Here is a 23,541-nt window from a genome sequence, read left to right on the forward strand (position 1 = left end):
AATTGCAGAATCGGACACTTGACACCGTCTGGTAGCAACACCGATCACGGAGGGTAGCAGGTACGCCGCAAGAACGAATATCCGGCGTGAATGTACTGACACACAAAAAGGTCTTTTGATATAGTCACATCACACGTGAGACTCGCATCCAATCCCACCACACGCCGCGCACAGCCACCATACGCGTCATCCCATGCGAGCGCCTCTCTAAACGCCTACACGCCCACTGAATCAACTTCAGTGGAATCACCTTCACGATGCTCGGATACCTCACCAGCCGCTGGCAGGGCGAGCAGAAGAAGACGGGCCCCGCCTGGTTCGACCGCCACTTCAACCCCATCCTGCTCTCCGTCGCGAAGAAGGCATGCACGCATCCAATCCACACCATTGTCACCATTGCCTTTGTGGCCAGCTACTCATATCTGGGCGTTCTCGACAAGGGCCTGCTGGAGAGTGGCATTGAGGAAGCAGCCTCGAGCCGCGTCGACTTCACCACTCTTCTCGCCGGCAGCAAGAGACTCAGAATCGGAGAGGAGACGTCATGGCAGTGGGAGGCTGAAGAGCCCAAGACTGCCATCTACAAGGATAAGGTAAGCATATCGTAGGGTTTGAAGGATTTAGCTAACATCACAGACCGCCCAGGAACTCGCCCTCGTCACCCTCGTCTTCCCCGAATCGAGCATCATCAACTCGGCGCCCTCGCAGCAATCCGTCCTCAGCAATGTCTCCGCCGAGCTCCTCCCTAGCTCGTCCAGCTCGTTCTCCACCTTCTCCCACGACACTTCGCTCGCATTCTCCATCCCGTATACCGAAGCCGCCGACTTTCTCCAGGCCATGCAGGAGATTTCTGCGCCCGAAGATGCGGCTCAGTCGAAGGGCTCGGAGCAGGAAGGCACACGCGAGGAGAAGAAGTGGATGATGAAGGCGTCCAAGAACGGCAGTGCCCCTGGTGGTGTGCGTAACTGGATTCTGGACTCGTGGACGTCTTTCGTGGATCTTCTCAAGGTATGTTGTTTGGCGATTTGACGTGGATTTGGCTAATTTCTGTAGAACGCGGATACCGGTGATATCGTCATCATGGCCCTGGGGTACCTCGCCATGCACCTGACCTTTGTCTCTCTCTTCCTCGCCATGAGGCGCCTGGGATCCAACTTCTGGCTGGCCACCGCAGTCCTCCTGCAGTCCGCCTTTGCTTTCCTCTTCGGTCTGGCTGTCACGACCTACCTCGGCGTTCCCATCAACCTGATCCTGCTCTCCGAGGGCCTTCCATTCCTGGTCGTCATTATCGGTTTCGAGAAGCCCATTGTCCTCACCAAGGCCGTGCTCTCTGCGTCTCTGGATGGCCGACGGGCCGCTGAAGAGAAGCGGGGCGCGCCTTCTACTATCCAGTCAGCTGTACAGCTCGCCATCAAGAGGACCGGGTTCGAGATTGTCCGCGACTACTTCTTCGAGATTCTGATTCTAGTCGCCGGTGCCATGTCTGGAATCCAGGGCGGTCTGAGACAATTCTGCTTCCTCGGCGCATGGATCCTCTTCTTCGACGCTCTCATGCTCTTGACTTTCTACACCGCAATTCTCACCATCAAGCTCGAGATTAACCGGATCAAGCGCCATGTGGCTCTCCGTAGGGCTCTTGAGGACGACGGTGTCGACGGCAAGGTCGCTGAGAACGTCGCCCGCAACAATGACTGGCCCAACGCACGCGATGTCCAAGTCGCCAACCACACGACGACTGTCTTTGGAAAGAAGATTACAGTTCCCAAGTTCAAGATCCTGATGGTTGCTGGATTCATCCTGGTCAACGTTCTCAACGTCGTCACCCTCCGCTTCGGTCTTGCTCCCAGCAAGGTCGCTCACGTTGCTGGCGTCGGTGCTACTCCCCCGCTGGATCCTTTCAAGGTTGCGGGAAGTGGACTGGATCACATTTATGAGCAGGCCAAGGCCACTGCTACTTCTACAATCGTAACCATTCTCATGCCTATCAAGTATGAGCTTGAGTTTCCATCTATCCACTACGCTGAGCCGTCCATTACCGACAACGAGTTCGCGTTTGGCAACAACATCAGCACGCACATTGTCGACGGAGTACTCAAGAGCTTGGAAGACCCCTTCCTCAGCAAATGGATCGTCCTCGCCCTTGTCATGAGCGTTGTTCTGAACGGCTACCTCTTCAACGCCGCCCGCTGGACCATCAAGGAACCCCATCAGCCGCTTGCCCCAGCCTCTCCTTCGGAAGTTCAGGATGGAGCCCCCACTGTGCCTGGAACCCCTCGCGTGCCTTCAATGCACATGCCCACGCCGCCTCGTACACCCGGCCCTGAGGACACTCGTCTACAGCCCCTTACTCAGCTCGTACCGCAAACACCAGTGCTCCCTATCGGTCCTTCCGAAGAACAGCAAAGACAGCCAAACCGTGCTGCTGAAGTCCTTGAGATGATGATCAAAGAAAAGCAAGCCCCTAAGATGACTGACGAAGAGCTTATCGAAATGTCGCTCAAGGGCAAGATCCCCGGTTACGCTTTGGAGAAGACCCTCGGTGACAAGACCCGCGCTGTCAAGATCCGCCGTGGTCTCGTCTCACGCACTCACGCTACACGCGAAACCTCCACTCTGCTCGAACGCTCACTCCTCCCCTACAAGGACTACAACTACGATCTTGTCCACGGCGCATGCTGTGAGAACGTCGTTGGTTACCTTCCCCTCCCCCTCGGTGTTGCTGGACCTATCCTTGTTGACGGCCAAAACTACTTCCTTCCCATGGCGACCACTGAGGGTGTGCTTGTAGCTTCAACTTCCCGAGGTGCCAAGGCTATCAACGCCGGCGGCGGTGCTGTTACTGTTGTTACTGGCGACGGTATGACCCGTGGACCTTGTATTGGATTCGACAGCCTGACACGCGCTGGTGCGGCGAAGATCTGGCTCGACTCGGAAGAAGGTCAGAGAACGATGAAGGACGCATTCAACTCGACCTCCCGCTTCGCCAGACTCCAGTCTATGAAGTCTGCTATTGCAGGCACCAACATCTACGTCCGTTTCAGGGCCACGACTGGTGACGCCATGGGAATGAACATGATTTCCAAGGGTGTCGAGCACGCTCTCACCGTCATGGCCACCGACTGCGGTTTCGAAGATATGCGCGTAGTCACTGTGTCGGGTAACTACTGCACAGACAAGAAGTCCGCTGCCATCAATTGGATCGACGGTCGTGGCAAGGGTGTTGTCGCCGAAGCTATGATCCCCGGTTCCGTTGTCAAGTCGGTGCTGAAGTGCGAGGTTGAGGATCTCGTACAGATGAACATTTCCAAGAACTTTATCGGATCGGCTATGGCGGGTGCTATGGGTGGTTTCAACGCCCACGCGGCGAACATTGTCGCTGCCATCTTCTTGGCTACCGGACAGGATCCCGCGCAGGTCGTTGAGAGTGCTAACTGCATCACCATCATGCACAAGTAAGTCATATCCTTATGGACGACATCAAGTTCACAACTAACATGTCTAGTGTCAACGGCAACCTCCAAATCTCCGTCTCCATGCCCTCCATCGAAGTCGGCACCATCGGCGGCGGAACCATCCTCGAGCCCCAATCCGCCATGCTCGACCTCCTCGGCGTGCGTGGCGCTCACCCAACATCGCCCGGTGACAATGCCAGGCAACTCGCTCGTGTTATCGCCGCTGGTGTGCTCGCAGGTGAGTTGTCGCTCAACAGCGCCCTGTGCGCGGGTCATCTCGTCAAGGCGCACATGGCACACAACAGGAGTAACGTTCCTTCTCGCGCGCCTACGCCTGCGCCTGCGACGCCTGTTACGGGTGCTCAGACTCCTGTCACTGGAGGCGGCCCGCTGTCGGCGTTGAGCTCTGCGGGCATCGCGCCGAGGCGGTAGATGTTCTTGGAGAACGTGATGGTTTTGGCGTAATAAGGATAGGACTGTAGATACGTTGGGAAGATACCTGGATTTGTTTTGCGCATGTATCAGGGTAATCTGGATGGAAATGATTCAGTAAGGAGATGAAGACGGGATGAAGATTTATACATACGCGTTCGCAAGAATATGGGTCTTCTGTTGTTATGTCGGATTAGAAGAGGGGAGAAGTATATACATCACTAATGCATTGTTCACAACTTTATCGGCGTGGTCACTCCCGTCTTGCCACAGTCGATCACGAGGCCTCTGGCGAAAGAGCAGGCACCGCCCGTTGCACCGCCTTGCCGCAAGCGCATACAATCGCATACCCTCTATTGGACTCCACTGTTATGCGTATCTAATCTTGGTTGGCTTTCCGGCCCCCAGACTTGGCAGTGTACGGATGTGTAGAAGCGAAGCGATGTGGCTTACAAACTCCAATCAGAAGAAGCGCCACACTCGAATAGGTCCCGTGGTATGCAACAAGCAATAGCTTTGCAGCTACAAAAGGTCTCTCTGCGGGGCTGGTTATCCGTCATCTTTTGTCGACCCCGCTGAAACCTATCGCTCAACACAATGAAAGACCGAGAAGCCATCGATGCCGCTGAAGTGACAGCACTAAGGCCAGGAAAGACTCCCGTAACAATGAAGAGACGGCGCCGGGTTCTCGAAAACCTAAGATCTGCTGATTGGTGGGTGTGGGAAATTCTCAGCCTTGTTGTGTCCGCGGGCGCGCTTGTTACCATTGTGCTTCTCCTATCGTCGCTGAACGACAAACCGCAACCCTCGTGGGCATCTGCCGGTACACACTGCTTCTCTGAGCCTGGAATCGCCGATATCGTATGTCGTCAAAGTGGCATCTCGGTCAACTCGGTTGTGTCTTGGCTGGGTACGCTTGCTCGACTTTGTCTTCTTGTTCCGCTTGCAAACTGCCTTGGTCAGCTGAAATGGACGTGGTTCGGCAGCAGAGAGCGGTCTCTGGCTGATCTAGACGCTTTCGATGCGGCATCAAGAGGTTTGACTGGCAGTTTGCAGCTGATCTGGAAGCTAAAGGCTCGGTAAGTCAACCACCCCATCGTCGACTATGCGCTGATGACCTCACAGATACATTGCTACACTCGGAGCCACTGGCATCATACTAAGTGTTGCTTTCGATCCCTTTGTACAAAACTTAGTTGGGTATTATACGATGGATGTCGTCGACCTCTCAGGACTAGCCTTTGTCGCCAACACTTCCGTGTATCACAGCGAAGGCTACGTAACCAACAACTGTGAGTGCCTGCTACAAGAAAAGGTGCTTCAGTACTGAATAAATACGGAGATCGCTACGTGAATGCAGCATTGAGATCAAACGTGCTCAATGCTCTCCATAGCTCTCATTCGCGTCATACATGGGCGGAACCACGTCACGTTTGTAGCACAGGACATTGCACATGGCGGCCGACTGCCAGCATCGGCATGTGTACAACCTGCGAAGATATCACCGCCACAGTAAGTAGAACTTGCGGGGATGACAGCGAGGATGAAATCGGATTTACGACACCTCTTCACTATTGCAACTTATCGCTGCCAGGCCTAGACGATGCCCTTTCGTATTCCCACTCTTTGGGCTATCTAATAGGTGAAATATTCATGATCAGAGCACTGAGTGGTGGGAAATCGGACCCGACCCCTCGCAGCGTGGTATCTGTATACCTTGACCTTGACATTCAAGACACAATGAACGGGAAGGGTTGGACGGGCGACGAACCGAAATATGTCGCGTCTAGCTGCACGCTACAGCCGTGCATCAAAAGCATCAAGTCCGACTACGACCAATCTGCCGAACCACCCTATCGCGAGGAGATTCTCAAAACATGGTACCTGGATCCCAGCCTAGATGTTTGGCACCCAGCGGGTGAACTTCAAGCGCCTGTCGAGCCCGAGTACGGGGTAAATGGCGAAAACTTCACAATCGAAGCTGTGACCGCCTCGAGCATTTTCTACTTCATCGACACATTCAGCGGCGTATACGCAAAACATGGCGGTTTAGATAACACTTTCGCGAGCGATGACATGCCAGACTCGTCTCAGCCTGACGAGATCATCTTTGCGCTCTGGAATGGAAATTACACAGAGTGCGAGTACCCCGACAATCGCATCTCGTGCGGCCTCGATCTAGCTGCAAGAGCCATGTCAAAGACCATGCGAGACTCGCCATACGACGTGAACGGGACGCAAGGAGCTGTCGGACACGCTTACTCGCCAATCGTGCATATACATGTGACTTGGATATGGATCACGTTGCCGGCGTGTACGTGGGTCCTCGCTCTCGTTACTTTCCTTGCGACGGCTTGGAAATCGAGTCAGAGGACTGAGCATGTGTGGAGGAATAGCACGCTGCCGATATTGTTCATGATACTAGAGGAAGAAACGGTAGAGCAGGGCGAGAGGGATACTGATGTGAAAGCGCTGCAGCAAAGAGCGACAGCAATCAAGGGAAAGGTGCAGATCGAGGATGGACTAGTTAAGTTTGCGAGTTGAGAGGTACAGATGTCGCTTGTATACCAGGTGGAGACACCGTCTTTTGACATCCTAGACTTCACTTTCGTCTTCTACATTCATCTTTCAGACTTTACTGCCGCCTGCATCACTCACGATATGGATGTACCGGGGTGCCCGACACCTGGCCCACTGCGTTGTGAGACAGCATGCTCTCATAGACACGGCCGGTACTTCCCCGATGCCGCGCTCACTCTCACTTTCACCGCTCACCGTCCAAGAAAGAACGTCCTGGAACGAGCTAGCGTCGTTTCGCCAAGCTCTCGACGATAACAGGAAGCCGCGACTCGAATTTTCTTCCTCATCTACATGTCCCTGCTCACTCGATATTTTCGGATATTCAGTAGTAATACGTGTAGTTAGCACTTGCCCACATTCCCATCCTTCCGCCCTTCTAGCCTCTTTAGCCTACCTCTCACCCAGGGTCGTATAGCACGATACCAATTTTCCCTTTTCAAATCTTCATACCATCATCCTCTCCCACAATGACACCAGAGCGCACCGCTGGCAGCCTCGAGCCGCTCGACAAACCAGACGCTGGCCAATCAACGCCCGCACACCTCTTCGGCAGCAGAGGCGAGTTCGAGAGCCAGCTCCTCAAGCAAGAGCAAGAGCTCAGTCAAGAACAAGGTCGCTTGGAAGGCCTAGAACAACAGCTCAGCGACATCAAGAGCAAGCAGAGTCAAGTCGCCGTGAATGAGGAGCCTGAACGAGCTGATGAGGTGGCGGCTTTGGCTTCGCAGCTAGAGAAGCGCATCAGTCTAGCAGCCCCAAATCAGCCGCAAGACAAGGTCCTCGAGATCCAGCACGCCGTCCAAGACAAGCTAAGAGAGCTCTTCGTCGGTGATGGCAACATCAGCCAAAGGTTGCTCGATAGGACTTTGGAAGACAAGACTGCGCTGTTGGAGAAGTTCAACGGAATGGAAGGAGATCTGGAGTAAGCAGCACCGCAGTGGACATCGTCATTTGATCATTACTGATGCTATACAGAACCATGAAATCGGAACTCCGGGAAGAGAGCAAGACCAGGGCCAAAGTAGAAGCCGAGGAGAAGAGGTTGAACGAGGACCTCGAGGAGTTGAACAAGGACATCGAGGATGTACGAGAAGCGCGCAGAGCTACCGTCGCCAACCAGCGCACCGAAGACCTCAGCCAGGTCACCAACGACATCAGCCAGGTCACCAACGACCTCAGCCAGCGCACCAGCGACCTCATCGAGCGTACGAAAGAGCTCAACGAGTGCACAGAAAAGCTTAATAACTGCAAGATCGAGCTGCAGTCTTATAGCAATCAGATCGAGGAGATTAAGACGCGCACAGAGGACACCGAAGAACGCATACGCAAACTCAACATCAAGCTCGACGAGGTGAGACAAGCCACATCTGATGCCAGGGCCAATGCCGAAGAGATCGACCGGCAACGCATTGTAGCTGAGAAGCAAGTTTCGTCTAAGGACGACGTCATACTCAAGATGCCGCAAGAGTTGGAGCAGGTACACAAGCAAACCGAGCTTTTGGAGATGCAGACTGCCGCGAAGGAGAAGGAACTTCAGAATTACAGGCAGCGCGATTAGTTTGGTATTGTGTCACTATATATAGACGGCGATGAGGAAATGGATGTAGTATATGGATGCAGTCCTTCACTTCCCTTGACTGGATTGTGTTCTGTCATGTTCCCTTGGGCATACATGTCAAAGTGAATCACAGGCCTCAATGCCTCCGCAAGTTTCACAGTGCGGTTGAGTAATAGTAGCAGACCTTTGCGTTTCACTGTATATCGTCGGCCCGGCTAGTTAGTAAGTATTCAAACCTTGACAAGACTCCACCCTTCTTTCCCTCCACCGAATACCACCGAGACTCAACTACACTGCATTTCGCACCATGGGCGCCTCCACCAGCTCCACCAGCGTCACGCTCGCCGATCTGCTCAGTACTCGATTTGCGCCTATCCAAGATGCTATAATGGCCTCGCTGGGCCCGTTGGAGACAATCGCTCTGATGTTGACAAGCAAGACCATCAACAAGAACATCAACGAGAAGCTCCTGAGTGGAACATTCAACATCGACGCTACACTAAAGCCGTTCTTCCGGGACACAAAAGCCTTCCGCTCACGACAAGCTCGTTGCAACACTCTGATTGGCGGCCATTTCGCCTACTGCTTCTTCGCCGGGCTTCCTCGCTTCGACTGTATCTATCTATATGTCGGTCAAGAGGTCGATGCTATGACCCGATATCTAGAATTTGAAGGTTACGTGCGAGATGAAACCAACGCAGAAGCCCCCATTCGATACCGCGACGGAGAGGTATTGTCAGAAGATGTATATGAGAAAGATGGACCTGAGGGGCGCAAGATGAAAGTCGTGATTACCGAATGCCAGACGCAGTCTCTAACACACATGGTCCTGCACGACGCGTATACGACAGGAATGCTAACATTCATCGCCTGGAACAAGGCATACCATCTATTACCTTACACCACGTTCGTCAAGAGGGAGATGTTCCTGCTGCGTAATATCAAGGAGATAGATCCATATGACCTGAGACTCTCCAGCCTACGTGGCATGAAACTTAAGAGCGTACACTGGAACGCGCACGATGAGATTCGCCCGACGGATTGCCAATTGCTCACTCGGCTTCGACGCGTAGGAGATCAGCATACCTGGGTAATGCCTTTGAACACAGAGGGTATTACGCCATCTCCTGTTCCAGACACCGTTCTTGAGGCATCCACGTTTTGTCTTGACCTGCCAGATTGGGACGACCATAAGACTCTCTTCTACGAGATGAACGTCTGCACTGAGCTTCGCCATCCAGTACTGCGACATACGTACTCGACTACGAGGTTTGACGCCGGAATTATAACACCGTACTACGAGAAGTTATCAAAGCTTTACGACCGACTAAGCGAGGCGACTGCGATTGAGTTGACGAAGATGGATGAGGATGAGCGGCCTAAAGAATACGATCAATTGGTGAACGGCTCAGGCATAGCTTGCGACATGGAAAAATTCGTTCGACCAGACGATTGGTGCTATTTCGATGAAGATGTTGGAGCGTTCCTGATGGCTGCGTGGAAAGGGCAAGTACGGTTGGAGGAAGAAGAAGAAGAAGATGAAGCGCGAGAGCTAGACCATAGATCGGCGAAGCGAGCAAGGTACACTTGAAATGCGGCTTGGAGAGCACGGGTATGCACGATAGTTAGGTCGGAATGTGGAGATGAGTTGATGTTCACGGTTATACCTAGGTAGCAACATACCACTTTACATGAGATTCGATGTTCGGCATTTGATGGTGCAATCGCGGTCGTGATGATGTCATAGTTCGCGTATCTTGACGATCCACCAAAAAGCTCGGGTCTAACCTCAACACGAAGATCTCAGCCTTTCAATAGCGTATGGCTTGCGCGACCTCAACAATAAGCTTTGACAAGCGAGCGCGATTGCTCAACTCTGCGAACTTATGGAGTGAACATGCGTGCGGAGTGCATACAGCACTTAGAGGAGTTGCCGACCAGCAGTCACCGGAGCAAACACCGCGGCAATATACACGACACTCCTCTCGAGTCAAGCAACCGAGCCAAGCATACAGCCAAGATCTGCATTTCACCGACCATATTTCCGTCGACTATGGACGAGCATCGCATCGGCAACTTGGCGGGTGAGTGACGTTGCAAAAAAACATGGGACCGTGAGGTGTCCGGCGCGACGATCAGTGGAGAGGTATATAGGAGATGGAAGGCCAGGCGGCGGTGATTTGCAGGTATTCATCTTCGATATCATCACCAACATCATGTCGAGCATCATCCCAGTGGACCTTCTATCGTATGCGACGGATCCGTCGTACCTGAGCAGTATCGTCACTACCAATGCTTCAAATCCAGATATCATCAACCTCCTCGCATACGATGAAAGCTTTGCATCTGTGATCGGCGAGAGCGCAACAGGGCGACTACTGGAAAGTCTGGATTGGGACGCTTTCCATGAGGCTGGTGTCTACAACAAAGACACGAACAAGCTATACGTGACGAGCAGCTGGGCCGGAGATCTCAACAACCCCATCAACGTTACCGTCATCGATCTCGCAGACAACTATTCCATCAACTCAACGCGGATACCAGGTGTCGCCGAGGCCAACGGCGCAACATCGTACTACCCACCCGGCACCCAAACTAACGGCTCAACACCTTCACGAGTACTGTACTGCGACCAGGGTGATTTCGTCAACCCAGCAGGTCTCGTCTCCGTCGACCCCGTGACTGGTGAATCCGAACTCATCCTATCAAACTTCCTTGGACGAAACTTCACATCCCCCAACGACGTCCGTCAACACCCCGTAACAGGCGATCTCTGGTTCACTGACCCAGACTACGCATATGTCCAAGGATTCCGTCCTGAGCCCAGTCTGCCGAAGCAGGTATACCGGTTCAGTCCATCCACAGGCCAAATTGCCGTTGTAGCAGACGACTTCGTTGAACCCAATGGCCTCGAATTCAGCCCTGACTACAAAACACTATACGTATCCGACACAGGTGCCGCGGGTTACAGTCTAAACGTCACACGACCAGCCACACTCTACGCATTCGACATCACGCACGACGCAAAGAGACTAACCGGCCGTCGCACATTTGCCTACTCCGACAACGGCATTCCCGACGGTCTGCACACCGATACCGAGGGTAATGTTTGGGCTGGATGTGGAGACGGCATTCACATTTGGAACCCTGAAGGCACGCTGATTGGAAAGATTTGGGTTGGTATTACGACGGCGAACTTTGCTTTCTTGCCGGGCGCTGTCATGGTGTTTAGCAATAAGCAGCTGTGGATTGTGGAGAATATCAAGGCGATGGGCAGGGAGGTTGCTAAGGACTTTGGATTGTCGACTCATTACTGAGATGGGGGGCCCTTATGCGGCAAACTACACGCTTGACTGCGATGATTGCAGGTATAACGACCAAACAAAGGAGACAAAGGGACATGGTGTTTGTGCCAATTGGCTAAACAGCAAGCACACTACACGACGCGGCATATATACCTTTTGCACAAGCTTCATTACGCTGTTTAAGAAGCTACAATCCAGCCTTTTTACTTCTAGTATATATACATTCAACAAGTTCTGAACGAAAAGCTCCTCTTTCACTCTACGATATATACACAACGCATACACCTATACGAGGCAGGTGGCGTTTACAACCACGCAGTCATTCAGTGTTTCACAAAGATGGGAGGCATGTGTGAAAGGCCTGACTCCGGTTGCGGTGAACTGCCATTGCGCTCACAACCTCTCTCTTTTGCAGTATTTGAAGGCTCGTAACCTACGTTTCTTACGGTGCCAACTTCCACCACAACTAGCACCAGCTCGATTGGCACCACTGGATCTGACCAACATAAAAAACAACCCTTCCGTGCGACACAACACAAGATGGTCAGGCCGGTACCACACGACTTCAGCGGCCCTACTCTTTTTAGCAACGGCGCCGAAGCCCAAGCCTTCCAGCGCAACCGCGGCATCAAGTGGCATCCACCCAGCAATGACACGGCAATCCCTCAAACCAACGCTCAGCGCGGGGCCTACGTTATCCGAATGAGGCGGGCCATGGTAGACGTCAGCCGAACAACAGAGACCTCCAAACATTTCATCGAGCGCTGGAAGCAGCCACTTCAAAACGGCCAACGACCTCTGCCTCACTCCCTCGTTAGCATGGAGGCTACATGTTGGGAACTTCTCGATCTCGCAGAACGCCTGCATACGCAAGGACCGATCTGCCTATCGATATACGACCCCTCTGCGTTGAAGGCGGCGGGAAAGTACAGGCACTTGACGTTTTCGCAGCGCATCGATGCGTTGATTGAAGACTTGCTGTATTCGAAGAAGACTGTCGACGGCCTGATGAGGACTGAGGGACACGCCATGTTCGTCGCATGTTGCAGGCACAAACCAGCGAATAGGAGACAAGATAAGAAGATTGGCATGAGGGAGGCACGTCCGCCGACACTCGATGAAGGGGTTAGCAATCTTCAGATTTAACTCGAAGAGCTCCTCTCTAACCCTTCATCCCTACCGATTTCTGGAAAAAGACGTTTAGAAATTGTGGAGGGCGGGGTTTCATGTTGTTGTACTCGCGTAGTCGTGCTTGCCTAGATGGGCGATTCTTGCGTCTGTAGGCACGATAGACCTCAACGAGGAAGGAGGCTATTTCATAAGGTAGCTACATAGCTGCTTCTAATGGGATCACTATTTGCATACACTTAAAGATCATCGTGAGCATTATAAACACCACGTTTAACGTCGCCTCGTGGTGTCAGACCTGCCGAGGCTTCAGACTCTGGATGCAAAAAGCAGGGACTCGCTTATCGTGCACTAGCGCCATCACCCCTGCCCGGCCAAAGATCGGTCTGGCCAGGCACGACCGACACAAAATCTCTCGCCTTCTGTCAATCAACAGTCACGATAACGTATCCACCCGCATACCCAATTACCCACAATGGCTTTCCTCCGATCTTTCAATTCTGGCATGAGTATACGTGATATACGCAACTGACCCACAGCCCGCGCGACCGTTAGCCATCCACCCTCGAATAGACAAAGAGGGGTGTAGTCTCTTCACCGTATACGCTGTGGACTCGGCGATAGCATTGCTTTTTGACTTCTGAAAGGAGCGTCAATTCATCCAACGATTCACTCACCTGCCGCTTACCGTGCTGCTAATCCCATCGACACTGCTACAATGGACGCCACCGAAAGCGACTCGTCTATCCCTGTAGCCAGTGACTCGGTCTTCAGCATCTCACGCCCTTCTTCAGCCTCCTCGATACATCCGAACGATACGCCGAACGATAAAGCGAGCGATCTGCCAGCGGGCGCACCGATATCTTCCCTCTTCCAAGTCCGCCATACACCGACCGCCGGCCGCGCTGTCTTCGCTACGCAGGATATACCAGAGGGCACAATAGTGTGGCGCTCGGAAGACCTCTCCCTCTCCGTTCTGTTGCGCGAATACCGGCGTGAGGTGTGTGGGCAATGCTTCGGATACGATTACGGGCGGGATCTGGACATACGGGATAAGACGGTGGGATTTGCTTTCTGCTCGGAAGCATGCCAGGGGAAGTGGCGGGAGGAGAACGGCGAGGTCGGAGTTCAGGCATGGACTGCGGTCGAGACGTTCGTCAAGAAGCGGAGCAAGGAGGATAGCGATATGGTGGACACCGACTTACCGCGCCCAAAGGTTAAGGAAATTCAGCAGGCGTGGGAGAACGTCGCTGCACAGGCGGCGCTGATACGAACTGCACGGGAAAGCGAGCAGACCGCCGGAGTTTCTGTCACGAAGCAGCACAAAAAGGCCGTGCAAAAGGCACTACAGCAGAACATCACGCCCGACGTGATGAGCTTCTGCGTCAGCGGCCTGGTCTGGCGGTATCTCCACCCCGACCAATGGGAACGAGTGGAGGCCCTCGCAGATGACAAGACCCCCTACCACAGCTCCGACGACCTCGGCGCCTTTACAAGAACCTACCTGCACCTCCTCGCCATTCTTCCACTTCAACTACTCCCTCTCGTAACGGCAGAATCCCTCATCACGCTCTCATCCCGCGACTCGCACAATTCCTTCGGCATTCGGTCTCTCGAAGATGACGGATCGGAGTTCTTTGGATACGGTTGCTGGCCTGCTGCGAGCTACTTCAACCACTCGTGCGGTCCGAATATCGAGAAGAGGAGGGCGGGCAGGACGTGGTTCTTTACCGCTGGGAAGGATATCAAGGCCGGGCAGGAGTTGTGCATCACGTATCTGAGTGGAGAGGAGAGGAAACTGAGTCGTGGGAAGAGGATGTTGAGGCTGAAGAAGACATGGGGATTTGATTGTGGGTGTGAGAGGTGTGAGGCGCTGTAGTTGGGAGACAGGTTGTGTAAAGCAGGTCAAATTGAAGTTTAGGTACGGTGTCAGAGCTATGCAAACACGTGTTCTATATGCCTGACATCTTACATACCCTGTTATAGCGTATGATTTATTCGTGGTATGTGGAGAGATTGGATCCGTCAGCTACGTGTGGACTCGATTGCGTTTCAGGCGCTGCCAAGTGCGGGATGTTGCTGTCTCCGTGCCGGCTGTACCCTGATCTTCTCACGGCTACCGGCTCACTAGTGACATTGAGCGCATACGGTAAACTTTCTTCCACGTTTGCACTCGTTGCATTCCTCATCCAACGTTGACTGACATGACGCTGTTTTCTTGGTGTAGCGAGGCGGGCACGTGGTTGCCATCCGCGCTTGGCCACGTTCATTAGTCATGCCACGAGGGTCCAGATGATTGCCACGAGGATATCGTGGGAAAGGGTCTATTAGTTATCAGATCCAAATATGACAAACCTGACCCCAAGAACTCTGCCTGCCCCGTCCCATGTCAGTCCCCGTCAGTCCCCATGTCAGCTCCGCCCAAAACCCTGCGAACGCGCAATGATAGATGGGCGGACCGAATCCCATGCGTCAAGGCCTTGGATTTGGGCCGACATGGCCGGCGCGACCGAGACTAGAGCTACCTACATTATTGAAAAGGTCTCGTGGCCTGCCCAACGCGATCTACATGAATTCTTCTGGACGCCGTAAGCGGCATATGTGTTTCAGCCCAGACGTCGAGAGAGGGCGAAATTGACGTCTTCAATGAAGTTCCCCACTAGACGGTGACGTAACGGATCCGCCGCGCTAGCTGGACCCTGCAGGCTGCTAGGCCGTTGGAAACGCGAAGAGCGAGAAATTAGAACTGCGGGCGCGCTGGGAGGACGCATGCGCCATGAGATTGCGATATGTGTACCCTGACGGATGCCCTGGTCTTATATGCGGTCATTGGGCTGCGTTCAGGCCGTCTCGGGACCCTCTTCCAAGGTCGGAGTGAGGTTTGCATGCAGCGTGGCGTCGGCGGCAGCGTCCCTAGCGAGCCTCTCAGCCTCTAGATGGAGCCAGGCTCGACTGTGCGAGTCTACTGGGAGCTGGGAGGAGGCTGCCGGAGATTCCGCGGGCGTCTGCGTCTGCCACTATTGCTGAAGAGTATTCGCGCGGAGTAGCGCAGTGGCCTCGTCCAAGCAAAAGACAAATAATCTAGAGACGATACATAGAGTTCGTTTCCTCTTCTTCTTGACACCGCCGTTGCTCGCCTCTCCTGCCCATCACGACCCATCGCGATCTAACAATCCTTCCAATTCCAAACGCCCTCAAACCCAACCCTTGCTCGTGCTAGCGGCAGCCACGAGATCTCCCAGCCGGGACGCGGAACAGAAACGAGCGTCATACCTCCACCGCAGAGCGAGTCAATAAGCAGAAACGAAGGCGATCATCGAGATCGAATCGCTACATGCAGTCCAAAACCACGTCTCCCCGCGGCGGACGCAAGAAGATGGGCCTCCCAGTCATCGAGGTGAGATGCTTTTCTACACATTTCGATGCCTTTCTCTTCTGCATGCACCACGGCTAGAGAGCTTCGAGGCGCCACGGGCAGCAGCACGCATCATATCGTGTGCGTGTGGTGCAGCTTGTTTGGCGATGATGTAGCCTGCAGCGTCATGAAGCCCGTGCGCCAATGACGCAACGTCGCTCCTCTCTTGTTCCGGCTTCACTCCTTCCTTCGTCCATGCATGACCTTCTTTCCAACCAGCGCTTCTCCCTGACTTCCCCTCACCACACGAGTATTCCCGCCGTGCTACCGCCCGTCTGCCCTCTGCCCCAACAAACGGCTGCACCCGCTTGTTTTTTGCATTCTCCATCGCAGCCTCGACGACCCCGCTATCGACGGGCTTTGTAATACATCTCAGCGTCCAGACACTAAACATGGCCGCGATACAGAATTTTAAGAACTTCCTGCGCCATGGCAAGCAGGCCCGCCAGAACGCGGAGCCCACGACCAATGTCTCCAATGTCCACGCCCAGTCGCAACATCAACGGTACAACCAGCACCCGGACCCCGTACATCATGGCATCTCGGAGCCGGTGATGGACCACAAGCCGCTCCAGAATCACGCTGCCCCCCATGGCGACTACTCCGTCGGCGCTGGCGCTGGCGACAACCGCAACATTGCCGCCCAGGCAGGCGACGCCGCTGCGCACGCCGCCGGCAAGGAGCACAAGAAGCAGGCCGCTGCCAAGGGCGCCGGCGTCGACCCCCAAGTACTTGAGCGCATCGTTGCAGAGGAGCGCGAGGCCAAGGGCAAGCTGCCGAGGTATCCCGGCCTCGAGCGATGGACGCTCCTCGAGAAGATGGGCGACGGCGCCTTCAGCAACGTCTACCGCGCACGAGACACGACCGGCCAATGGGACGAGGTCGCCATCAAGGTCGTCCGCAAGTTCGAGATGAACTCACAGCAGGTTAGTATCACCCCTCCTGCCCTCTTCCTCCTTGCCCATTTCCTAGTCACCCCTATCCTACACGTTGAACAGTTGGGTGTTTTTGGACGTTACCAACGCGAGGCCGGTGTAGGACAAGCATGTGCATCCGGACTTCAAGACGCCCAAAGCAGCCGAGGTGCGATAATATAACCCCCGATGCTCGACTCAGCATCCCCCTTCACGACGGGCTTAAAGGGCAGACACTAACTGCCCTATAGAGAGCGAACATCCTCAAGGAAGTACAGATTATGCGCCAGCTCGACCACCCCAACATCGTCAAGCTCATCGACTTCTCCGAGTCGCGGCAGTACTACTACATCGTGCTTGAGCTGTGCCCCGGAGGCGAGCTGTTCCACCAGATCGTCCGTCTGACGTACTTCTCCGAGGACCTGTCCCGCCACACCATCATCCAGGTGGCCAAGGCACTGCAATATCTGCACGAGGAGGCAGGTGTTGTCCACCGGTACGTTCTTATCGATGCCAGTCACGATGCCAAGCATAATTACTGACGTCACTCACAGAGACATCAAGCCTGAGAACCTTCTCTTCTACCCCACACCATTCATCCCCACCCGCAACCCAAAGCCGCGGGGACCGGACGATGAAGACAAGGCCGACGAGGGCGAGTTCGTCAAGGGCAAGGGCGCCGGTGGTATCGGCCTCATCAAGATTGCCGACTTCGGTCTCAGCAAGGTCATCTGGGATACGCAGACCATGACACCGTGTGGTACTGTCGGTTACACCGCCCCTGAGATTGTCAAGGATGAGCGCTACTCCAAGTCTGTCGACATGTGGGCGCTTGGTTGTGTGCTCTACACGCTGCTCTGCGGTTTCCCTCCGTTCTACGACGAGTCCATCCAGACCCTCACAGAGAAGGTCGCCCGCGGCCAGTACACATTCCTGTCACCATGGTGGGACGACATCTCCAAGTCTGCACAGGATCTCGTCTCCCACCTGCTGACAGTCGACCCCGAGAAGCGCTACGACATCAACCAGTTCCTCAACCACCCATGGATACGTGAAGCCGACGAGCCTACCTACTCCGCTTACGACGCACCACCGCTCGCCACACCCGCCGCCAAGAAGGAGCGTCTCCAGCCAGACTTCTCCCACCTTGAGTCACCGGGTGCCCGCCGCATGGACTTCCGTTCGCCTGGAGCCGTCAACCTGCGAGAAGTGTTCGACGTCAGTTACGCTGTACACCGACAAGAAGAGGAGGGCAAGCGGAAGAAGCAGTTCAAGCAGGGTTACCGCGGCGCCAACGCCATGAACTCGCTCAATGCGCTTGACGAAGGTGAGGATGATGACGAGTACGCCGCCGAGTCTGCACCATACGACCCAGCGTCGCAACATCCGCCCGCGAAGCTTCCCAAGTCTCAGGGTGCCGATGTATCCGGCATGGAGCAGAAGATGCGCAACACCACACTATCCGCTGCCGCCCAAGCCCGTCAGCAACAACAAGCACAACCGCGCCAGCAAGAACGCGGCTACGGCCAACACTCCCCAGCTGTTGCGGCCGCGGCTAAGCGCCAAGTCAGGAACAAGGGCGCGTTTGAGCTCAACATGGACAGCTCGACATTACTCGGCCGCCGCAACAAGAAGGGCCCCGAGCCTAGCGGTCTGAGGAACAACATCTCCGTCCAATGACAATCCTCGCTTGCGAAGGATTGGTGAGACGGTGATGAGAACTGTGTCATGATGGCGTTTTTGCGTTTCCTTAATCACTCTTTTCCTGCTCTCCCCCGGTTCTCTCCACGATTTTTGGTTATATCATGTATGCGAGCTTTGTCTGTGTTTCTCCTCTCATGGCATGGCTTTACGGTCTCTTGTGTCTGTCCCCCGGTATGAAGGGGGTGTTTGACATGGGACAGGAGAAGAGAGGGGGTTAGGCTTAGTTTATGAAGCTTTTGGCATGGCGATGGATGGATGATAGTAACGTGCGATGTGGCATGGTTGTCCATGTAGCATGAATGATAATGTTTGAAAACGATGACCATTCCCATGATTGAACAATAGAGGTTGCGTGATTGGAGTCTTCGTGTACCATCACCCAGCGTGTGCGCTGCTTCGCAATGCAATTTAACGTAACGGTAGTAAGAGCGGTGTTAGTCGTGACTTCCATGACTGGGCGACACTCCCTTTTCGCTGCTCGATCGTCTTGAAAAAGAAGGAACATTTAACCAGGTTAACCACCACTCAAATGTACATTAACGATCTTGAACTCTGAGCGTAAAGACTGTTGTTAGCGATTGGCGTAGCATGTTACCTCCGTATAGTGAAATACAAGCCATAAGATTAAAGTAGTGTTAGACGATAGCTTATGATGACAATTAAATGGAATTATCAGAAAGAGCCAGTTTAGACTACTACACAGAACAATGAACGCGAAAACATATCCAATCAACTCTTCGACTCCTGCTCGAGCTTGGCTATCCATAGCGCCGCTTGTTCCTGTAAGCTCAATTCGGGAGGCATATCCATATCACGATAGTATGCTTGCGCTTGTTCGCTCAAACTCGCCCCAGACGCCGCCGCATCCCTCCACCGAGCAACTCCAGCATCGTGCGCCGCCTTCTCGTCGTCTTCAACCTTCTTGCGCTCGTTCTCGCGGTCGGTCTCAGCTTGCTTGTATTCTGCAAGCTTTTCCTCCGCCGCTTCCAGCTTTGCCGCGAGGTCTTCGTTCTTCTTGTTCGCTTGCGCGAGCTCTTTCTGAGAGCGGATGAGGTTAGTTTTGAGGTAGCGCTCGCGCGCTTCGGCGTTCTCGGCGCGGGTTTGCATTGCAGAGGGTGAGGCTGTCATTGTTGAGGATGAGGATGATGATGGCGATGACGATGATGGTATGTAGTCTTGAATGATGGGAGTGTTGGAGAAATAGAGACGTGGTAGCTGTTTCAAAGATTTGGAGAGTGAAGTCTTGTTAGGCTCAAGCACTTTACTCAAGACGCTAGAGAATCGAGAGCTCACTCTCACCTTCATCGCCAGTGTTGACGAGGAGACGCAGATAAGGGTACCCGCCCAACCCGTGGACGCACCTGCCACACTGACTACGGTCATGAAGAATTCGACTGAAAGAGGAAAGTGCGATCGTAGCAGCACTACAACAACAGCGAATTGCTTGTGACACGACACTGCGTTTTTAGCTACGTGATCGAATATTAATTGAACGTAAAAGCTGACGGCGTTATTGATTATCACGCATGTGATGTCTTGTTTAGGAATCAATACCAAAAGCCTATATAACATCATGGGCGCCCCTAACCTCCTGATTCTCTCGCTCTATATCCACTTATAAGCATATTCTTACATCACCAACCATCTAACAACTATGATTTCCCTCATCGACCTGCTCAGTCCTCGGTATGCGCCCATCCAACGCGTTCTCCTCGATCATCTCAATCCGGGTGCCATTGCAAGGCTCACCTGCACCTGCAAGGCTTTTGGTTGTTTGTGGCCGACGCTCATGGCTTCTGATTACAACATCAACCACAAACTTCGGTATTTCTTCAAAGACCCTCGGGAATTTCGGTCCGTTCAGGGAGAATGCGGCGCTCTTCTGGAGGACTGCCACCAGATGTTCAACGCTGGTGGCATCTTAAGCTTTATTGCTCGCTCGAAAGTCGAGTGTACGCAACTGATTGTAGCGGTTGAAGCTACCCGTATGGCACCGCTAGTTGATTACTTGGCTTCTGACGGCTTTGTACATTATGATCCATTTCCACAGGAGCCGCACCTGAGTGAGGGCCTTTACTGCACAAAGAAGCTAGGTGTCGACGGGGAATTGAGGCTCGTGGAGCTTCGCTACTGGGACACTAACCAATTAGAGGTGCACATGTACTGCCGTCGAGAGTCCCATAGATTGCGCTTCCTGACATGGAACAAGGCATATACGATGTTCCCTTACGAGGCCTTCGTCAAAGAGACATGTCATCTGACTGGCTCAGACGACGACGAACTTCGGCATTATATATCGAAGGCACAGGACCTACAAGAAGACGTGAACAGTTACTGGACTGACGGGGTACTGGATGTGGAAATGGATGGGCCAAGCAACATATTGCGCAGAATAGGAGATTCGCAGACCTGGATACTCGATCTCGACACTGCCGGTGTCGCAATACCTGAGACGCCTGACACCATACTTGAGTCTTCCAGTTTCGAGCTTCGACGTTCCTCTTCACCGTTTGTATACAGTGCTTTCACCGATCCGCTGGCCAGCAAGGATGAATATCCGAGATATGATCAGCTATATGAGGACCTCAGCCATGCAGTCCTCAAGTATCGGTACCTGATACCACCAGGTACTGGCCCTTCGGTAATGAACAAGAAATGCGATGCTATTCTCAAGAAGTTGGATCGCTTGACACGGGTCGAGCTGGAGAAGATACCAGGAGCAGAACGTCCGTCGGCATATTACGAATTCGAGAGAGGAGAATTGAAAGCTAAGCACGTGCGAGATACTTTCACGCTTCAGGGGTTCACACTCCCAGCCACATGGACATTCTACGACGAAGAGATTCTGGCGGATTTGAATGATGCATGGGAGAGTCGCGACGAGGTTTGGGTCCAGGATGAAGGTCAGAAGACAGCAGAATGCGAACATGAAGCGGAGGGAGTGGTCGCGAGCGACGAGAACAACGTCGGTGGTTAGGCGATGCGGCTATAGCTATGAGTTAGCATATCGAGATTCTGGATCTATCATTGCGCGCGATGCTTTGAAGTATCCGCGGTGTTCACAATTCGTTTGCGTAGTTCCTTCCAGTAAATGCAGTGACCATGTCAGCCTCGCCGTAGTGAAACTCTAAAGCCAGCGTACCTAGGTATCGTGTAGTCGTCTCGCAACCTCAACCGGTAGACCGCGGGGATCCGGTTTCGCGACGACACACGGCTGCTATACGTATGTTGGATGCAAACAGTTTCAGCGAATAGGTGAGACTTGGTAAATGAACAGTTCTTTCCTGATACGAGCTTGACGTCTTACTGGTCTGTGCGAATCGATAATAATAGCCCGTCGAAACGGCGGACACGCGTCGGAGAAAGAACTATGATGTAGTTACTTCTTTGCAACACGTCCGTTTGAGACATTGTCACTATATAACCTCCGTCACGGCGCGTCGCTATTGTGCGGTCAACCGTCGCCGCTACCATGGACCCTCTTCTCGCCGCCGCCGAAGCCGCAGCCGCCGCCGACACAACGTCAACCCCGCCGAGCTCCCCGCCCTCCGCCGAGACGCCCCCAGAGAGCCGCCTCTGGGGTATCAGCGACATCCACCTCTCCTTCAAGGGCAACCGCGACGCTCTCGAGAAGCTCCTGCCGCACCCGCACGATGACCTCATACTGTGTGGAGATGTAGGCGAGTCGGCGGAGCACTGTCGGCTCGCCTTCACCAAGGTCAAGGAATGCTTCCGGCAAGTGTTCTGGGTGCCAGGCAATCACGAGCTGTATACGCTGCCCTCAGAGAAAGAGCACGGCGCGAGGGGCGAGGCGAAATACATGGAGTGCGTTGCGATTGCGCGGGAGTATGGCATAATCACGCCAGAGGATCCATACACGATGTGGGAGGGCGAGGGAGGTCCATGTCTCATTGCGCCCATCTTCACGCTGTACGACTACAGCTTCCGGCCTAGCCATGTGAAGCTAGAGGATGCGCTCGAGTGGGCGCGAGAGAAGGACATAGAAGCGACCGACGAGCACCTCCTGCATCCCGACCCGTACTCGTCGCGCATCGAATGGTGCAATGCGCTTCTCGAGAAGACGGAGAAGAAGCTCGCCGCTGCTGTCGCATCACACCCAGATATCCCCTTGATCATAGTAGGCCACTGGCCGTTGCGCGAAGACCTAGTCAAGCTGTTCCGAGTCCCGCGCTTTTCACTCTGGTGCGGCACAAAGAAGACCGAAGACTGGCACAACAAGTACAACGCAAAGGTCGTCGTCTCTGGCCATCTCCACATCAGGCGAACAGACTGGATAGACAGCACGCGCTTTGAAGAGGTCAGCCTGGGCTACCCACGGCAATGGCATGATTGTCAAGAGCGCGGCCTCGACATCAACGACCTGCTGCGCGAGCTAATGCCAGGCCCGGAGACACCACCAAAAGACCGGCGCAACACTGTCTGGAGGCAGTTCGGATGATTGACTGCATTGCGAGATACAATCTAATCTTCGATACCCGAGATCATGCCTTTTCTCCCCCGTGACTGCAGGTACGTCCAATCACTCCACACCAATTCCTCACGTTCGGCAGCCCACGAGCATGAATCCACGAATCTAATGCATTTCTCGTTTTGTTTCTCCAGACTGCAACATGTCACATTCACCTCCCCTGCACCTGCCTGATGCGGACTCGGCCTAGTCTCGGCCAAGCACCAATGGCTCGGACGCGATCAGCCACGCGCTTTCTCCTTATTCGCCGGCATGCAACCGTCGTGGTTCCCAATCTAGTCGATCGACATCCTGCGTTGCCTTTCACGCATGTTTGCTCCGGGCGTAGAATATGCAACGTCTGAATCGTCCCGTGCCGGACGCCGATGCGCTGCAGGTACCCCAGCGACAACGTCGGAAACGTTGTTATGCGTCCAAGGGAGCTGGATAAACGGCCAATTGGTGGTGGTATATTAGGGCATGTGCGCTGTTTGTGTGCTTCCCACGGTTCTGCTCGTATCGCGCTTTTGCTAGTCTGTATCGTGAACTTCCCCATTGGGATTGAGAGAGACTTGAGGACTCAGTGAGCAC

The 23,541-nt window shown here is 53.9% G+C and overlaps 11 protein-coding genes across 11 annotated transcripts; 10 read left to right on the plus strand and 1 right to left on the minus strand.

Annotated features, from left to right (window-relative positions):
• Positions 1 to 257: 257 nt before the first annotated feature.
• Positions 258 to 3,881, plus strand: J4E86_001450 (uncharacterized protein; the record flags this gene model as incomplete). The annotated part of the gene is made up of 4 exons (XM_051442017.1): positions 258 to 590; positions 634 to 1,005; positions 1,051 to 3,449; positions 3,500 to 3,881. The coding sequence occupies 4 exons, from the start codon at positions 258 to 260 to the stop codon at positions 3,879 to 3,881; spliced, it is 3,486 nt and encodes a 1,161-aa protein (XP_051308188.1).
• A 666-nt stretch (positions 3,882 to 4,547) lies between these two features.
• Positions 4,548 to 6,425, plus strand: J4E86_001451 (uncharacterized protein; the record flags this gene model as incomplete). The annotated part of the gene is made up of 3 exons (XM_051442018.1): positions 4,548 to 4,960; positions 5,007 to 5,173; positions 5,617 to 6,425. The coding sequence occupies 3 exons, from the start codon at positions 4,548 to 4,550 to the stop codon at positions 6,423 to 6,425; spliced, it is 1,389 nt and encodes a 462-aa protein (XP_051308189.1).
• A 503-nt stretch (positions 6,426 to 6,928) lies between these two features.
• J4E86_001452 (uncharacterized protein) lies at positions 6,929 to 8,016 on the plus strand (the record flags this gene model as incomplete). Its single annotated transcript, XM_051442019.1, has 2 exons — positions 6,929 to 7,380; positions 7,434 to 8,016. The coding sequence occupies 2 exons, from the start codon at positions 6,929 to 6,931 to the stop codon at positions 8,014 to 8,016; spliced, it is 1,035 nt and encodes a 344-aa protein (XP_051308190.1).
• Positions 8,017 to 8,323: 307 nt separating this feature from the next.
• Positions 8,324 to 9,607, plus strand: J4E86_001453 (uncharacterized protein; the record flags this gene model as incomplete). Its single annotated transcript, XM_051442020.1, has 1 exon — positions 8,324 to 9,607. One exon carries the CDS (start codon positions 8,324 to 8,326, stop codon positions 9,605 to 9,607), a length of 1,284 nt encoding a protein of 427 aa, XP_051308191.1.
• Positions 9,608 to 10,069: 462 nt separating this feature from the next.
• On the plus strand, positions 10,070 to 11,333 carry J4E86_001454 (uncharacterized protein; the record flags this gene model as incomplete). The annotated part of the gene is made up of 2 exons (XM_051442021.1): positions 10,070 to 10,100; positions 10,171 to 11,333. The coding sequence occupies 2 exons, from the start codon at positions 10,070 to 10,072 to the stop codon at positions 11,331 to 11,333; spliced, it is 1,194 nt and encodes a 397-aa protein (XP_051308192.1).
• Positions 11,334 to 11,861: 528 nt separating this feature from the next.
• J4E86_001455 (uncharacterized protein) lies at positions 11,862 to 12,467 on the plus strand (the record flags this gene model as incomplete). The annotated part of the gene is made up of 1 exon (XM_051442022.1): positions 11,862 to 12,467. One exon carries the CDS (start codon positions 11,862 to 11,864, stop codon positions 12,465 to 12,467), a length of 606 nt encoding a protein of 201 aa, XP_051308193.1.
• Positions 12,468 to 13,167: 700 nt separating this feature from the next.
• J4E86_001456 (uncharacterized protein) lies at positions 13,168 to 14,442 on the plus strand (the record flags this gene model as incomplete). Its single annotated transcript, XM_051442023.1, has 2 exons — positions 13,168 to 14,303; positions 14,436 to 14,442. The coding sequence occupies 2 exons, from the start codon at positions 13,168 to 13,170 to the stop codon at positions 14,440 to 14,442; spliced, it is 1,143 nt and encodes a 380-aa protein (XP_051308194.1).
• Positions 14,443 to 16,256: 1,814 nt separating this feature from the next.
• On the plus strand, positions 16,257 to 18,458 carry J4E86_001457 (uncharacterized protein; the record flags this gene model as incomplete). Its single annotated transcript, XM_051442024.1, has 3 exons — positions 16,257 to 16,898; positions 17,030 to 17,274; positions 17,333 to 18,458. 3 exons carry the CDS (start codon positions 16,257 to 16,259, stop codon positions 18,456 to 18,458), a joined length of 2,013 nt encoding a protein of 670 aa, XP_051308195.1.
• A 753-nt stretch (positions 18,459 to 19,211) lies between these two features.
• Positions 19,212 to 19,865, minus strand: J4E86_001458 (uncharacterized protein; the record flags this gene model as incomplete). The annotated part of the gene is made up of 1 exon (XM_051442025.1): positions 19,212 to 19,865. The coding sequence occupies one exon, from the start codon at positions 19,863 to 19,865 to the stop codon at positions 19,212 to 19,214; it is 654 nt and encodes a 217-aa protein (XP_051308196.1).
• Positions 19,866 to 20,469: 604 nt separating this feature from the next.
• On the plus strand, positions 20,470 to 21,459 carry J4E86_001459 (uncharacterized protein; the record flags this gene model as incomplete). Its single annotated transcript, XM_051442026.1, has 1 exon — positions 20,470 to 21,459. One exon carries the CDS (start codon positions 20,470 to 20,472, stop codon positions 21,457 to 21,459), a length of 990 nt encoding a protein of 329 aa, XP_051308197.1.
• Positions 21,460 to 21,954: 495 nt separating this feature from the next.
• Positions 21,955 to 22,941, plus strand: J4E86_001460 (uncharacterized protein; the record flags this gene model as incomplete). The annotated part of the gene is made up of 1 exon (XM_051442027.1): positions 21,955 to 22,941. One exon carries the CDS (start codon positions 21,955 to 21,957, stop codon positions 22,939 to 22,941), a length of 987 nt encoding a protein of 328 aa, XP_051308198.1.
• Positions 22,942 to 23,541: the final 600 nt, after the last annotated feature.

The sequence above is a fragment of the Alternaria arbusti genome, assembly GCF_024043155.1.
Source record: "Alternaria arbusti strain BMP 1465 chromosome Unknown scaffold_1, whole genome shotgun sequence".
NCBI lineage: Eukaryota > Fungi > Ascomycota > Dothideomycetes > Pleosporales > Pleosporaceae > Alternaria > Alternaria arbusti.